Below are 16,728 nucleotides of genomic sequence, written 5' to 3'. Positions count from 1 at the left end.
GATAAAAACTAAAACTATCAATTTCAAGCAGAAGGTTCTCATTTCGACTGTATTTGTAGAATGTCTACAACTTGTCTATACTTAGTACAAACTATTTGTTAGACAAACATATTTATTTTTTGAGAATCAATTGAGTTGAATTTATTGCATAAAAAAACGTGTTAATTTTTTAAACGAAAGCTAATGTTTAAAATTTATCGTAGCTACAACCTTGCATTACTGTATAGAAAAACAATGATTCAAATCTCAAATGAAATAAAAACAACAATTAAAACAAATACATTTATTTAACTTTATACTGGCACATGCCGTTGCAGCCTTTTGGTATTTCTCCTGGTTGTAATTTGCAGATTTTATCTCCACACATGTATTCACCTTTACGGAGTGACGGGTTTGCTGTGTTACCTGCAAATAAAATATGTTTTTATTTAGTAAAATACTGGCAATATTCTAGTAATCTTAATTTAATTATCTATGGTACCAAAGTATAGTATTACATTATCTGTGCTACTTAGGATTTATATTTATTAGAATCTATATTACATTAGGAGCCTAAAAATCATCTACTGGGTTTAAACGTTTATATTATGAATATAAATGTTTATATTCGTATTGCAAAGTAAGAAAATAAATATGATATGAATTATAAATGGTAAATAATATTGTATACGTAGTATATTATTATTAGTCTGTGATATAATCATGTAAGGCCCTTCGCTCATGGAGCTACTCAAAAATGACTGAACTAATCAGTAATTACGATTACAAACCAGTTACAAATTGTATCTCGCATACAACGCTACTCAAGTTATAAGGTTTCAGTCACTTGTCAATGTTTGCTCGTTCATTTTTATCATAAAAAACAAAGAAACTCGGGAAACCAGTAGCGTGGAGACCGACACGACGCGTCGCGCGTGATTTGTTGCTAACGCGTTACTCACCAGTTAGTAACTAGTCGCGTAGTGTGCGAATCTCCATAGAACATGTATGGGCTGTGACGCTCAGGCAACTCGTTAGTAATTTGAGTTTGTGACTAGTTCTTTTTGAGTAGCTCCATGAGCGAAGGGCCTAATTATTAATTAAAAAAAATACTTACCTATACTACCTTCGACCGTTGCTTTTGGGGCATATCCAGCTAAAAATAATAAAAATAAACATATTATTTATATAGCCAGTTTAAAAAAGGTAGATGGATATATTTTATCATTCCATATCGATAAATTATAGCATACAAAACGTTTAAAAATAAATTAAAAAACTTGAACATAGACTGCAGATTAAATCCAAAGTAATAAGTATATAGGAATTAACTAAATTTACTTTGATTCGCTTCGCATCATAACTTAAGTACATAAAATAATGAAAAGAAGACAAAGCTTTTATATTGTTAGTAAAGAAAAAATAATTTGGAAAATCCAAAAGTGCACGCCTCATATTTTTTTTTTTAATAAATATTTATTAATTATTATTTTTTTTTTAATTTAATAACAATTAAACCACATCGAATCAGACCCTGAAAAATGAAAGGGTTCTATTCCTGAGCATACTCAAGCGTAAGAGAAAAAAAAAGACTCGATTAGTAAAGTATTTCGGTCGCTATCGTGTTAACAAGAAAAAGGATCCGCACATACAGACACACGGACGTCCAAGACAGAACTTGTTTAAACTGTTTTTTAACTAGTTTAAATAACAAAAATGACATCAAAAATATCATGAACGTTAAAAATAGTGTTTTTTCTTAATATGTGTGTGTATGTATTATCTTACAAGTGCAATGTATGATACATAAAGACATTTTAAGTTTGAAAAATCAGATGTTTTGCGCGAAGTGACAGTAGTACCCACCTCAACGCTTCGCTTATGAGGCGTGCAATTCTCGACAATAATACGTACATATTATAACCTATTCAATATATCTTGTTCCTTACCTCTTACTGGTATTTTTCCCTTAGTATACTGTGGTGACCGTCTCGCTAAATTAGTGGGGTGTGTCTCGTAATCTCTAGGAGCTGCAGTGGTCAGCACTACCAAGGCAACAAACAGGAGTAACGCCTGTAAACATGGAATTATTAATTTATAATTATTTTTCTTACATTAATTCGTAAATTTTTGAAAACTACGAGCGAAATACGCGGATACTGAGAAATTTCCTCTCGAGTGAAACTTCGTAAAATGCATAAGGGAAGGGAGGGTCATAGGTACTATGAACACTCACGACCGTCAGCTGCGAGTGCTGCGACTCGGGCAGTGGTAGCCTACCACAACATTATAATATTGTCCCATAAGCATTTTGCACAAAATGCATATTAAGCAATGATATTATATATAGAAACAAGAGGTAGATACGTCATCAACGCACCAAAACTGATTCCGTGAATTGGTCCTATTTGGGACCAATGCAATCAGTCAGATTGTCACCGGTCCCAGTGAGCGTATATGCCGATAGGTACATTAAAGTTGTCGAAAATGCCTTCCTGTGTGTTCAGACAGTGCACGTATTCGTGTAAAAAAATAAAAAAAGATAAAGGAATATCATATCACAGCAAAATATATTAAATTATTACAGTTTAAGAGTAAAAATAACAATTTACAATTCTTTATGAATGACACTTGCTTGACACGTGTATTGAAATAATGAAAGGGATAAAACATTGCTTCAATCACTAGTGTGACAAAGCTAGCGTACACTGTGTTCAAAGATTATCACGTAGATACGATTATTGAAAATAGAACGGTTATTTTATTAATTTCGATTTTGGTAAATACTTGATTATTTTTATATTTAAATCCACAGTTTACATCCAGTGCATATAATTAACAAATATAGCTATTTATTATATACAATGAAATCGTGATGGCAAAAATGTTTGTTTGCAATAATAAAATGATAAATAAAAATAAAATGATGTTGAATATACGTAAACATTAAAGAAAAGATTATCGCTACTGACGAAAAATGCTATTTGCTTTTCTGTAAATAGCTATTGAACATAAATTTTATTTGTGTTTTAGATAAAAAAGGCTTATACTTCATCCTTTCTTTTATTTCAATCTTTTTTTCATCTAGGCACCACTATTATTATAATTATCCTACAAGTTGGAGTGATGACCTTGTACGGGTTTCGGGAACTGCCTTGAAACGAATAGCGTAAGATCGGTCCTTATGGAGTTCTATAAGGAGGATTATGCAGTATGCTCAGCAGTGGGTGTTTATCGGGTGAAATGATGATGACCGAAAACGAACACCACAGCTAGTAATAAATACTTAATACAGTTATATCTCCAAAAAAAATTTTTTTTTTCATTGTAATACGACATCATAATAATCATAAAATAGTAAATGAAATTGTCACATTTATTTACTTGTGCAGGAAACCTAACATCTATATCTATAACATTGAACCTTCTGTGTCGTTAGTCTATGCCAATTACCATGGCAACTATTTGTTTATTTATATTTAATTGGCGAATTCTTATGACTTTTGCTTACACCTGCGCGGAAGTGACAAACTATCTTTGTCTTTTTTGTTTATATCATTTTATTAGAGCCATCTCTCTTATACAGTCTGTCAATGTAATAAATCAAGTAAAATGAAAATTGTATTTGTGTGTGCCTGACACTGCATATGAAGCATTTTTTTGGATATATTGTGACTATATAACGTATCTAATGCACGTGGTTTCCAGACCATAATTTTAATAAGTTTTTAGATGATCGGAGATTTTTCTATTTATTTACTGTGTAATAAATTATAGTTCATTTAACTAATGCTTGTTTATAAATCATTAATATTATTAAATTAAAACATTTGATTTACTTATTCTATATTCGTAACTAGCCGATTCACGCAACTTTGACTGCTCTGAAGAACAACGTGTTTACCTTGTAAAAAAATATTGATTTAACTAAATATATTTTAAATTATTAGAAAATATTATTTTAAACTCAAACTCAAACTCAAACATTCATTTATTCAATTAGACTACTATTTAGTAGCACTTTCGAATCTTCATTACATAGTATTTTTAACATTTACCACCGATTCGGAAAGCAGTATATATGGAGAAGAATCGGCAAGAAACTCCATAGTTGCTCTTTTAAATAATGTCAATAAATTTACATAATATGTAACTTATATCTACCTAACTACATAATATGCCAAAGAACTGTCCTGTGGTTTTTACGCGACAACCCTCCATGGGTCTTTATCGTCCATCGTTTTGATATGGTAAATAGATTATATTACTTCTAGTCCATTGAATGAATCCCTCCAAGGGGGGTCTAGAGTGCGTGAGTTAGTAACGTAAGATGTTTCTTCGGAAACATGTCAAGAGTCCCTAGGTAATAAACATACTAAAACCCCGGGCCACTAGGAGGAGCCCCGGAGTGGGGGGAGGGGGGAAATGGGTCTATTTTTTCATTTTTCGCTTAAATCTCAAAAACGGTACATGTTAGAGAAAAACTTTCAAGGAAAAGTTGAAAGGCCATAAAATTATCTACAAGTTGTACCTGAATCATTTTTTCCTATATCCTACCGTTTCTGAGTTATACGCAGTAAAACATGATTTTGGCTCAAACAATTTCCACATCAATCGATCAAAAAATATTTCTTTCTTCCAAAAAACTAAAATGTGCAACTTGTGACCGGTACTGATAGATTGCTCTTAATTAGGTCTATAATTGGTAAAATAAACAGATTCCTCCATGGAAGCCTTTAGGAGGAATCGATTGTCAAAATATTATATTAGGGCAGTTTGAGTTACTGAACTTGATCTTTTTATTTTTTTCTTCCAAAAAACTCAAAAGTGCAACTTGTGACCGGTACAGATAGATTGCTCATAATTAGGTCTATCATTGCTAAAAATACCAGATTCCACCACGGAAGCGTTTACGGGGAATTGAATTTTATCAGGGTAGTTACGATACATAAACTTTTTATTTTTTTTCTTCCAAAAAGCTCAAAAGTGCAACTTGTGACCGGTAAAAATAGATTGCTCATAATTAGGTCTATCATTGATAAAAATACCAGATTCCACCATAGAGGCGTTTACGGGGAATTGAATTTTATTAGGGTAGTTAGTTAAAAAGTTCATGTATCGTAACTACCCTAATAAAATTCAATACCTCCTAAACGCCTCCATGGTGGAATCTGGTTTTTTTATCAATGATAGACCTAATTATGAGCAATCTATCGGTACCGGTCACAAGTTGCACTTTTGAGTTTTTTTGGAAGAAAAAAAATAAAAAGTTCAAGTATCGTATCTACCCTAATAAAATTCAATTCCCCGTAAACGCCTCCGTGGTGGAATCTAGTATTTTTATCAATGATAGACCTTATTATGAGCAATCTATCTGTACCGGTCACAAGTTGCACTTTTGAGTTTTTTGGAAGAAAAAAATAAAAAGATCAAGTTCAGTAACTCAAACTACCCTAATATAATATTTTGACAATCGATTCCTCCTAAAGGCTTCCATGGAGGAATGTGTTTATTTTACCAATTATAGACCTAATTAAGAGCAATCTATCAATACCGGTCACAAGTTGCACTTTTGAGTTTTTTGGAAGAAAAAAATAAAAAGATAAAGTTCAGTAACTCAAACTACCCTAATATAGTATTTTGACAATCGATTCCTCCTAAAGGCTTCCATGGAGGAATGTGTTTATTTTACCAATTATAGACCTAATTAAGAGCAATCTATCAGTATCGGTCACAAGTTGCACTTTTGAGTTTTTTTGGAGAAAAAAAATAAAAAGTTCAAGTATCGTAACTACCCTAATAAAATTCAATTCCCCGTAAACGCCTCCGTGGTGGAATCTGGTATTTTTATCAATGATAGACCCAATTATGAGCAATCTATCTGTACCGGTCACAAGTTGCACTTTTGAGTTTTTTGGAAGAAAAAAATAAAAAGATCAAGTTCAGTAACTCAAACTACCATAATATAATATTTTGACAATCGATTCCTCCTAAAGGCTTCCATGGAGGAATCTGTTTATTTTACCAATTATAGACCTAATTAAGAGCAATCTATCAGTACTGGTCACAAGTTGCACATTTGAGTTTTTTGGAAGAAAGAAATATTTTTTGATCGATTGATGTGGAAATTGTTTGAGCCAAAATCATGTTTTACTGCGTATAACTCAGAAACGGTAGGATATAGGAAAAAATGATTCAGGTACAACTTGTAGATAATTTTATGACCTTTCAACTTTTCCTTGAAAGTTTTTCTCTAACATGTACCGTTTTTGAGATTTAAGCGAAAAATGAAAAAATGAACCCTTTTGCCCCCTCCCCCCACTCCGGAGCTCCTCCTAGTGGCCCGGGGTTTTAGTATGTTTATTACCTAGGGACTCTTGACATGTTTCCGAAGAAACATCTTACGTTACTAACTCACGCACTCTAGAACTTTTTATTCAATGGACTATTCCGTATGAAATCATTATAGCCATGACCTATGCGCGTGAGTCACTTGAAGGAAATGTACAGTTCACAGGAAGTTTGGTTTTCTGCAAATGTATAACAAATCTTTTAAAAACAAAGAGAAATCTCCAAAGAGACAATAGTTCATGTTTTACTTGGCTTTTCAAGTTTGAACTTTACGTTCGCGACACATAAAACAAATATATCAAAACAAACACAAAAACACAAACAAATGTAATTTGTTTCATTCAACAAAAGACATTAGATGGTAGGAAATTGTTTTCTCAACTTTTAAATAAAAAGGGTTTTTTAATAATTTTTAATTCTTAGAATTCTTAAAGTTATTTTAAACACATTTAAATTTTATACAAAACAAATTAGGGCTAATATACTTACCTTTTTATCCTAGTTATTAGTTACAGACTTACAGGGATATACAAAAGCCATTTAATTTATTTACAACTAAGTAGATACCTTACCTTCACATCTCTCAACTAAATACATAATATAAATGCATTTTCATTAAAAAAAAATACTTAATACACATTTAAAAACTCACTAAATTAAACAATCACTACGAAAACTTTTCCGAAATCATAGTTATCTATCTCACGTAAATAAATAAACTTTCAGTTATATAAAGTAAACAGTATAACAGTAAAACTTACAACAGTATTCATGGTGTGAGTCGTACACTCAATAACCTTATGAGAAGAAATACAGAAACATAGATGACTGTGAAACATGACTCAAAACAAGTCAATCAACCTGTTTGGTTCGTTCCACTTAGATCTTATATATTTAACTACGTTAAGTATTTATCTTTGTATGTATATACTATGCCAACTTAATAGCAAAGTTTAGCATTTATTATAAATGAGCAACGAAATTACTGCACCGATTTTGAAATTTCTTTCACCAGTAGAAACAGTATTCTACGATGACATGGATTTTTATTACTATTTAAAAGCAATTTTTGATTAAAGGAAAAAACCCGTAAAAAATTTTACACGTTATCATTGTTAATTAAAAAAATCACCGTTATAAACACAGTTTGCACAATCGCAGTCAATTTGATCAAATCATTGTCCTTTTCTACAAAATACTTACAAAGTGGAATAAACCAATGTTTATTCGCAATAATTCCTTTAATAACAAGAGCACTATGTCTCATTCTCCGAATGTTTTTAATCGCTCACTTACTATACAATTATTCTTAAGACAATTGTACAATATAAGTATTTTTATGTACACAGTACACTGCAGGATAAAGCGCGGGCACATTCAATCAGACCAAAATCTCAGTGTCTGTAATTTGTAATGTAAATCTCCGAAACTGCTTAATCGCTTTTACAAATTGTGTTTATTCGGTAGGTCCTGATATAGTCCACTATTTTATGTACCTACCCCTAGGGGTACTAACATCTAGATGTTAGTAACAAGAGAAAGGGGTTTGTCGGGACAATTAGTATTTATATAAACTACATAAGTAACAGTCATAACATAATTATTTACAAATTCTATTAAACCGATTTCAAAGAAGATATCCCGAATATTCCTACTCAAAACTGAAAAGTATTGGTCAAACCCGTCAATAACATGAATCAATTAGTGCAATCCTCCGAGCTGCAAACCTCTCGAAAGAGCCAAATTACATTTTGTGGTGACCACACTTTTTAAACTTCATTGATTATTGCGAACTTTTAATTAATGGCTTTTTATACAATGTAGAGTTGTCTTTCGTCATTATTAACTTAAAAAAGAACTCAGCCGTAGATATAGTTGATACTTGGAAAATTCGCGATTGTTTTTTTTTTTATATATTTGACATCGATAATGAGGCAATTATTTTAGTAGAATAATTTCCATGTTAAAAAAGCTATTAGTAGTATCGCAAAACTATGTGTCGTATTGTATATTTCTGAGACAAAAACCGAACGTGTATGCACCGCTGTCCACGCCGCGGCCGAACACAAAAGTCCTTAAAGCGGGCGACACTCTGGGCTTAATCATCGCCCGTCACCAGCCACTACACTGAGATTGCATTTGACGACGAAATTCGGAACTTGGCCAGCTTTTTCGGGTTTAAAATCGATTGAAATGCCATGCTATAATTGGTTTTGTACTGCCGGTACTGCTGTAGAAATGTAAAATAAATAAAGAGTGTGTTAACTGGACCCACATAACATAAATTTATAAAACAAAGATGATAGAAATAGAGATTGAGATGATTATTAGATACAAAGAAAAATATGTTGTTTTGAAGCTTTTTTCCTACCTATATTTTACTCTATAAATACTGAATGAGTGACATTTTCTAAAGCATCGAGAAACTAATTAAAATTATTAGTTTTATTATTTGATCAAATGTTTAAATTTTAAACAATTCAATCTGTATGTCAATCAGTAAACAAAATTGCCTAGAGTCTACAAATTCGATTAGATTTTCCTTTACCTTTACAAACAGCGACATCTTGCGTCCAACTCACAATTTCTAGCAGTTTTTGATCAAAATTCCTATAACAAATGTCACGGTAAGCTTTTGTTGCCTCAATTTTGACACTTGACAGACGCCTATGGGCACAAAGCTTTGAAATCAAGTTGTTTGATATTCAAAGAGCACTGTGGTCTGCCTGGGTTGTAACGGTCATGAATGTTGATGTTATTTATCAGATCTTCTTCTATTATGAAGTAGCTATCCGCTCTGGGCTTCTTCACGTACTTAATACAATTCTAGGGAACCTCCCAGAAGATTTGTTTTCGCAATAAAAAGTAGCTGACTTACTCTTACTCAACATTCACATCACACTTTGTAGCGACACCTCGCTCTGAATAGCTTTCCTCAACACACGTGATATAAAAATATTGATATAAATAATATACAAATGATATACAAAAAAAGCCATTTAATTTTCTTATATTTATCTGAAACTGTTTTACTACAAGAAAATATTGTATTGAGATGCAGAAGCTCTACTAGATCTGATTTGATAGAAGGCCCGACCTTCACAAGACGGAAGGTACCTAATGAATGTGTAGCGTATGATGAGCATATGTTATTTTTATGGTGCTATTCCTCATAATGATATTACTATGGCTTTTCATATTACCAGTTTAAGTTTTTCAAGAAACACCGTTTTCATTGAACTTACAATATTTTAAAACATTAAACCAACTTTGAAAATAGCAACATCTGACCCCTAAAGGCATACTTTGCTGTCGCCTGTCTTTCTTTGAAATACAAAGAGATGTTAAAATCTTTCGGGCGAGGCCAAAGGGTTGGGGTGCTTTGACGTCAAGAAATACTGAGACATACGTCATAGACGGTTCAAATATAATGTACAGTAAAATTGGAAATTAAATTCTTGATTATTCATAGAAATAAACAAAGTCTAGTAATGTTTTAATTTTAGATGCCTTTAGGTATTTACCTACGAGGTATAATTATTTATCGTTGGAGATCTCTTATTACAATCTTAAATATTACCTAGTAATCCTTTTTTATTGATCAAAGTCATCATGTTATCATGGTTTGCATGACTGTAAGAATAACGGATACCATATTATAATCTTAAACGATATTGTCTGGTATTTAAATACCGTCATACTGCGCATTTAAATAATGCTTGTGATTAAATATTTCCAAGCATAAGAATTAAGGAACTATAATTTAAATAAACGATAATCGGTTGTTAATTTCGCACGATTCTACGTATTTATTTATTCGACGTATTCGAGGAAACAACTGAAAACTATTATATTTATATACAATTTAATTATATTAAAGTTTTTGTATTCTCTTGTCTTTTTACCACTTATCTTCTTATTGCCAAAAATATATTTTTTATATTGATTAGCTTAGGTGGTTAGTATAAAAATATATTTGAAGTTTGAATGCTTGCACGTACAAAGGATACCTAAGTGCATTTTAAAATCACGTTCAACTGATATCCTTGACCTTTGATTTGTAATGACCTGAGGTAAGACATATTTATATATTCAAGTGTTTTCTACGAAAAATACATCTTACCGCGGTTTTGAGTGTATTGTGTGAGAGTTGTTTTCTAGTCTTATTTATATACACTATTATTATATTCACTTTTTTATTTGGAAATCAATTTAGTACTTAGGTAACTACATATTTACAAAATATGTTCCTATTTTTAAATCCAACTTAAATTGAAGAGGTATCAATTTAATTTACGTGTGTACACCTATTCAAAAACGATTTTCACGGAATCGTCACTTTTCAGGGAATTTCGGTGGCGGAATCGATTGAGTTAGGATTATTTAAAAAAATAATGGTTTTCTGTATTGTATGGTGTATATCTTAGAGCATTAAACCAGTGTATATGGACTGAATGTTACAAATTCTGTTATAGAGCGTACGTATATATACATAGCGTACAATATTACTGTTTTCCTTGGTTAGGTTACCTGGAAGAGATGGCTCTGTAGCTATAAGGTCGATTATTGTGCAATTTATGTATCAAAAATTTTTTTAATGTTATTTCTTTATTTTGGTGTGTACAATAAAGCTTTTATTCATTCATTCGTTCAATATTATCATAGAATAAATAAAACAACGAGTTTTGTCTAACATCATTTATTTAAATAATTTAATAGCCAGAGCGACTCGGAATGGTCTTATCTTACACATAATTAAAATTAAATTCAAACATATTCACATTATACTAATATTGCACATTAACTAATTACAAAGAAATAAATTATATACATTGATATAAAACTACGTAACTAATTGCGTGTTTTAAGGTGCCTATACTTACATATTGTTTTATTTTTTAAAAATAACCGAAAATATTCCACAACGCCATCTAGTTCTAAATTGTCGAAACTAGGCAACGTTAAACAAATATATTTTTACCTTTATTTTTACTAAAATAAACAATATAGCAAGAAAATATGCAATTTAGAGTTTTGTATATATAGTCATAAAAAAAACTCCAAAGTTCACAAAAGGGTCATATTGAGGATTTTTTTACATAAAATTGTGAAATAATTTATTCAAATGCCATAATTAGATGGAATTTACAAGACTTAACTATCCCTATATTTATTTAAAAGATTTTGTGCATCTTAATACATATAGATTGTGCTCTTAAAATATATTAACAAATTAAACAACTAGTATTAAATTAGCCAGTAACTTATGGTCTAGTTACAATTATAATTATTAATATTTACAATACTCAATTAATTAACTGCTTCTTGTTTATTTTGTACAATAATTAAATCATTAAAAAATTAACAAAGTAAGTGTTCCTCAAAACATGTTTTTAAACTGTAATATTGTTACATTCAGTTTTAAAAAATATGTAACTATCATAAAAGTTCAATAATTTCACAAAAAAAATACATTAATAATATAAAAATATTTATGGCATACAATATGAATAGGAAAAAGAAAACATTGATTTCACATGACATTTAAACCTAAGCCTCTTGAACTACCACCTGATTAAAAAAAATTGCAAATGTCATAATCGAAAAATAATTACAAACGTCAAAATCGAAAAAAAATTACAGATGTGACAATTGAAAAAAAAGCTACAATGTCAAAATTGGTCAAAATAAAAAAAATTCAAATGTCACATTCGAAAAATAAATTACGAATGCGAATTCAAAAATCGAATCACTTCCTCAGCTTCCTTGGGAGCCTGACGTTTCCCGCACAGTCCTTGTTGCGTCATTTCTTCCCGCCGATCGCCATGAGGCCCTGCGTGGTCAGTGTTGCCAGCGCTATTCTATCGTTTCCCAGATTATTTGTAATTAATCGTTCTGAGTTTATGGTTGTTATTGTGAGTCGATTGTCTGCTTGTGTGGCGATGGGAGTGGTGGCTCGGGGAAGTGTTTTTGGGATTGTGGTGGGAACGGGTGGGGAGGAACGCAACATGGCGGTCGGTTTTTGGTCGCGGCCGCTGCATACCTGGAAAATATTGGGATTATTTATATTGTGGTTTATATATTATATTTTCGTGATGAGAATAAAAATCGTATTATTAGTGATTTACGAATATTATTTCTAATAATTACTAGAACTATCATGGTAAATAACTCAGGTAATATTATTATTTCTGGAAATTAATGGTTACAGGGTATTTGCGAGTATTACATCCGCTATATCTTGCATTGTGTACCTACAACTACATTCTACTTAAGTAGAATGTAGAGCAGTGTGTATATTCTGCATGAGTAGAATGCAGAGCAGTGAGTACATTCTACATGAGTAGAATGCAGAGCAGTGAGTACATTCTACATGAGTAGAATGCAGAGCAGTGAGTACATTCTACATGAGTAGAATGCAGAGCAGTGAGTACATTCTACATGAGTAGAATGCAGAGCAGTGAGTACATTCTACATGAGTAGAATGTAGAGCAGTGTGTACATTCTACATGAGTAGAATGTAGAGCAGTGTGTACATTCTACACAAGTGGAATGTTAGAGCAGTATACCTTTTTTTTTATAGTGGGGAAATCTTCCAAAGATACCCACGGCCCCCGGGGAAGGAGCCGTGGGTTATATCAGATTCGACTAAAACCCCACTGTGTTCCGTCGAGCCGCTTTAATGGCCGCGGGTATTGGTTGGAATTGTTCCGTGACCTAGAGCAGTATACCTGATGGTGCGTCTCCCAGTCCTTGTGCTGACAGAACGCGCCGCAGTAGCGCGCGGCGCCGCACCCCGAGCACGTCTCTTGTGCCTTGCGCCCGCAGTTCCAGCACTACACCACATACAGACATATATGTAAAAGACACAACATTCATACAAATAATTAGAATTTAAGTTATTTGGCACTAAAACAAAAATAAAGTTAAAAAAAATGACGTAAAGTACAAATTTTAAATTATGATGATACCAAAAAGGTCCCCAGAAATAATTCAAAAATCAAATTGACATTACAATAATTGCACCACCCGCCTTTTTGCCAGTGTTGTGGTATAAGAATAAAAGAGCGTGTGTACCGAGCACACGTGTCAGAAGTGAAACTTCCTTGGCAAGATTCAAAGATACCAAAATCGTCACCGTGACGGTATATCCATGACGCGACCTTAGGCGCGGGACATATACAAGCGGCAGCGCGCCGCGGGCGCGCTGCCGGCGTGCATCGGGTGCGCTACATTGGCATTTTGTTTGGAAAGGCGGCGCAACCGTGGCACAACCGTGGCGTGCCGTCTCGACGCCTGTCCAAAATTCTTTCATACAAAATGTATAAGAAGGACGTGGTGCAAAACAGATTCAAGAGGTGCGCTTATGGCACGCCCGCGCCCGCGCCGCTTGTGTTTGACCTGCGCCTTAAAATTTTACTCTTAAAGCACCAAAGAAGTTTCTGTTCAATAAATAAATAAAGATATACTAACATTCTGCTGTCCCCCAGCCTCTGGTGCGTCTGTCGCTCGTTCCCCAACCTCTAGCTTGCTTTCTGCGGCGCCGACTGCGCGCTGTAGCTCGAGGAGCGCTTGTCTTTTCACCTGGTGGGATTAGATGGAATTTGAAATGTGTGTGTTTATTAAAAATTAAAAACCGTCAGCAGCAAATCGACCGCTTTACCTGTATTCCAATAGGATAATGGGATTCGATACTAAGCGCTATACCTTCGAGATGAATATGAATGATAATCAGATGGGATCTATTTAAAAAAAATGTGTACGTGTACTAGTGTACACACGTAAGAAGTGAAACTTCTTTATGACTTTATTTTTCAAAAAATAATTTACTAATAGGTATGCAACTTTATAGAAATACGTCGAATCAGGCGTGGTAGGGATAAGAAAAAGATGGCGCGTAACGGAAAAATGTCACGCGTAACGAAAAAATGTTACACTAAATTTTTCTCCAACCCCGATAAAGAAGTTTCACTTCAATTATAGAATTCATCTTTATCTCTATTACAAATTACTAATGAATTTATATACATATAATCTACCTGATTAACAGCATCCTCAGCCCTTCGTCTGACATCAGCCACTCGTTCCTCAGTCTGTCTCACAGCGGCCGCCATTATCTCGCTCGCTACACGCTTTATGTCTGTGTTGTCTGTTGGTTCTACACCTGTACGGTAGAATAAATAAATAAATTATAATATATATTTTGGGAATCATCACTTAAAATTAAAATGAGTACTGTAAAAGAAGAACAAATTACACTATAAAATCGCCAACCGATAGACGAGAGAATTATAATTTAAATAAATTTAAATTTTTGTCAAGACATACTATCGTAATGCAAAGTCAGGCAGTTTCAGTCGATATAGGAAGGAAATAAAAAAAAACCCATTTATTTGCTTAGACTTACTTACAACAGAGAAAGCGAAAAAATACATGTAACTATATTGTAAATATATATTCGATTTAAGTGCTAATACGCATCAACTTAAACCATGATGGGACTGAAAACATAATCCCACCTGGACTCTATTAAGTGCTCAATACACAATCTCCACTAAAAAAAAAGACGGGTTGCACTGGGGGAGTGCCGGCAGAAGTGAAAACTTGATTATTAACGTTGAGCATGTTTGATATCCATCCGTCTTACGCTTTTTCGATCAGGTCACGTGTCCTGACGCGAGTTTAAGATTTTATACCCAACGCCGCTAAAGAAGCTTTCACTTCAAAAACTATTTATTTACAAAGGACACATGTATTTACAACAGAGAAAGCGAAAACATAACAAACATGTAACTATATTGTATAGTGCAAAGATATTTGAATTAACTTAATGCATTCACTTAAAATTTAAACCATGATGGAATTAAAAATATGATCCCATCAAAGTGCTTAATACGAATTCTCCACATAATAAATAATAGTTAAAAAAAACTAAAAAACACGCTTTATCAAATTAGTGTATTGTCATCGGTCCTCAATAAATCTACAAAGTTTGAACGAAATCTGGCCGTTTAAAGTGGGTCAAAATCGCGCCCAAAGAAGTTGGTTACAAACAAACATACAAACATGCAGGTGAAGCTAATAAAAAGCGTGTAAAAAAACATTATGGGATAGCCAACATAATCCCACCTGAACTCCTCTGCTGCAGGATGGCCAGCGCCCGCTTGGTCTTCTCCACCATACTGAGGATGCAGTTCAGCATCGTGTTGATGTTCTTCCACTCGTCGTCGTTCTTCACGGGACCGGTCGGGCGCGGTTCCGTGAAGTTACTGTTCATTGACGACACGTCGCGGACTGCTATCCCACCTGGTGATGGGATTTAAATAATTATAAAGATTAAATATGTTTTTACTGATCATATTATTAGTTATATTATAATGTGTAATTATTATAAATTCTGTGAGTGAACTCTTTTCTAGGTGTTTTATTGATTCAAGAGCTTTAAACAGGATAACATCTCTTGAAAAAATTTTTAATTTCAAAGAGTAATAATTAGGCTATCGCTTAAAACTTAGGCTTAAAGTTTAAAAGGATTTTTTACACATCTTTTCACAGAAATTAAATAAAGTAATAAGTAAAAATATGAAGACTGTTCCAAAAATAAATAAACATTTACATGAAAAATGACTTGATTTTTTTTTAATTTGAATGTATTTTATGTTAGATCAAGTGCATTTATAGCCAATCGTAATTTAAGTAATTGGCCTTTAATTTTTTGTTAAAACACTTAAATAAGCTATTATTTAAAACTCACCATCACGCCTTTCAAACCCTTCTTGCCCCGGGTGGTACGAGTGGTAGGGGTGGTAGTCAAACAGACTCGCGTTACTAGGAAGGGGGTAGAAGGGGGAGGGGTTGAAGAAGCTTCTCTTAGCGTGGGGAGGGTAGTCGTCGTGTGCGCCGTTCGTTTGGGCTTCGTAGAACCTGCGAATATTATGAAAAATATAATACAATTATTTAAAAAAAAACATAGTGAGGGGAAACTGGCTTGTTAAAAAGACTAGGTATATACTATTAACGATATACTACGTCTATCAACACCACCATTATTAATCTCAGGAAAGGCTGAACTATTTTAAATTACGTTGCAATTTCACTTTTCATACGATGTCCTTGATTGGTTAATAATTTTGTACGACTTTATATGTTTAGAATTTTCGTATGTTTGTAACAATAAACTGTGGTTTAAATCCGTTAAAAAGATTTTTTATCTTTTAACCCTCTTGAAAACTTTCAAATTGATGCTATACAATTTTTAGCTCAATATAGTTTAAAAAAAACAGTGTTCGAAAAACGATGCGTTAGTCAGAATTCAGAAACGCAATTGGAATCGAATCTATAAAATCTTCAGAAACATGCCATTAGCCGACTTCAACAACAATCGCATGACTAAATAGT

The 16,728-nt window shown here is 32.9% G+C and overlaps 2 protein-coding genes across 2 annotated transcripts in view; both read right to left on the bottom strand.

Annotated features, from left to right (window-relative positions):
• Nucleotides 1-268: 268 nt before the first annotated feature.
• On the bottom strand, nt 269-7,167 carry LOC149477540 (uncharacterized). Its single transcript, XM_089710938.1, has 4 exons — nt 7,092-7,167; nt 1,929-2,052; nt 1,097-1,135; nt 269-405 (listed from the first exon to the last, which is right to left on the bottom strand). The coding sequence occupies exons 1-4, from the start codon at nt 7,101-7,103 to the stop codon at nt 284-286; spliced, it is 297 nt and encodes a 98-aa protein (XP_089567064.1). The 5' UTR covers nt 7,104-7,167; the 3' UTR covers nt 269-283.
• A 4,858-nt stretch (nt 7,168-12,025) lies between these two features.
• nvy (CBFA2/RUNX1 partner transcriptional co-repressor nervy) overlaps nt 12,026-16,728 on the bottom strand; it is a 60,772-nt gene continuing 56,069 nt past the window's right edge. The window contains exons 7-12 of the mRNA XM_089710922.1: nt 16,085-16,254; nt 15,460-15,636; nt 14,370-14,494; nt 13,804-13,914; nt 13,062-13,166; nt 12,026-12,373 (exon numbers count right to left, since the gene is read on the bottom strand). Of these exons, the coding sequence (XP_089567048.1) occupies nt 12,134-12,373; nt 13,062-13,166; nt 13,804-13,914; nt 14,370-14,494; nt 15,460-15,636; nt 16,085-16,254 (928 nt within the window). The 3' untranslated portion in view covers nt 12,026-12,133. The remainder of the gene's footprint in view (nt 12,374-13,061; nt 13,167-13,803; nt 13,915-14,369; nt 14,495-15,459; nt 15,637-16,084; nt 16,255-16,728) is intronic.

This window comes from Colias philodice, chromosome 25, assembly GCF_061535455.1.
Source record: "Colias philodice isolate Cphi_HAF_F1 chromosome 25, ilColPhil1 Martin Lab GWU primary, whole genome shotgun sequence".
Classification (NCBI taxonomy): Eukaryota; Metazoa; Arthropoda; class Insecta; order Lepidoptera; family Pieridae; genus Colias; species Colias philodice.
Note: the sequence above shows the minus strand (reverse complement) of the source record. Positions and strands in the feature narration are given on the sequence as shown.

Coding starts and splice junctions, on each gene's coding strand:
- LOC149477540 (XM_089710938.1), bottom strand. Junction 1,136..1,928: donor GGGAAAAATACCAGTAAGAG/GTAAGGAACAAG, acceptor TATTATTTTTAG/CTGGATATGCCCCAAAAGCA. Junction 406..1,096: donor AACGGTCGAAGGTAGTATAG/GTAAGTATTTTT, acceptor TTTTATTTGCAG/GTAACACAGCAAACCCGTCA.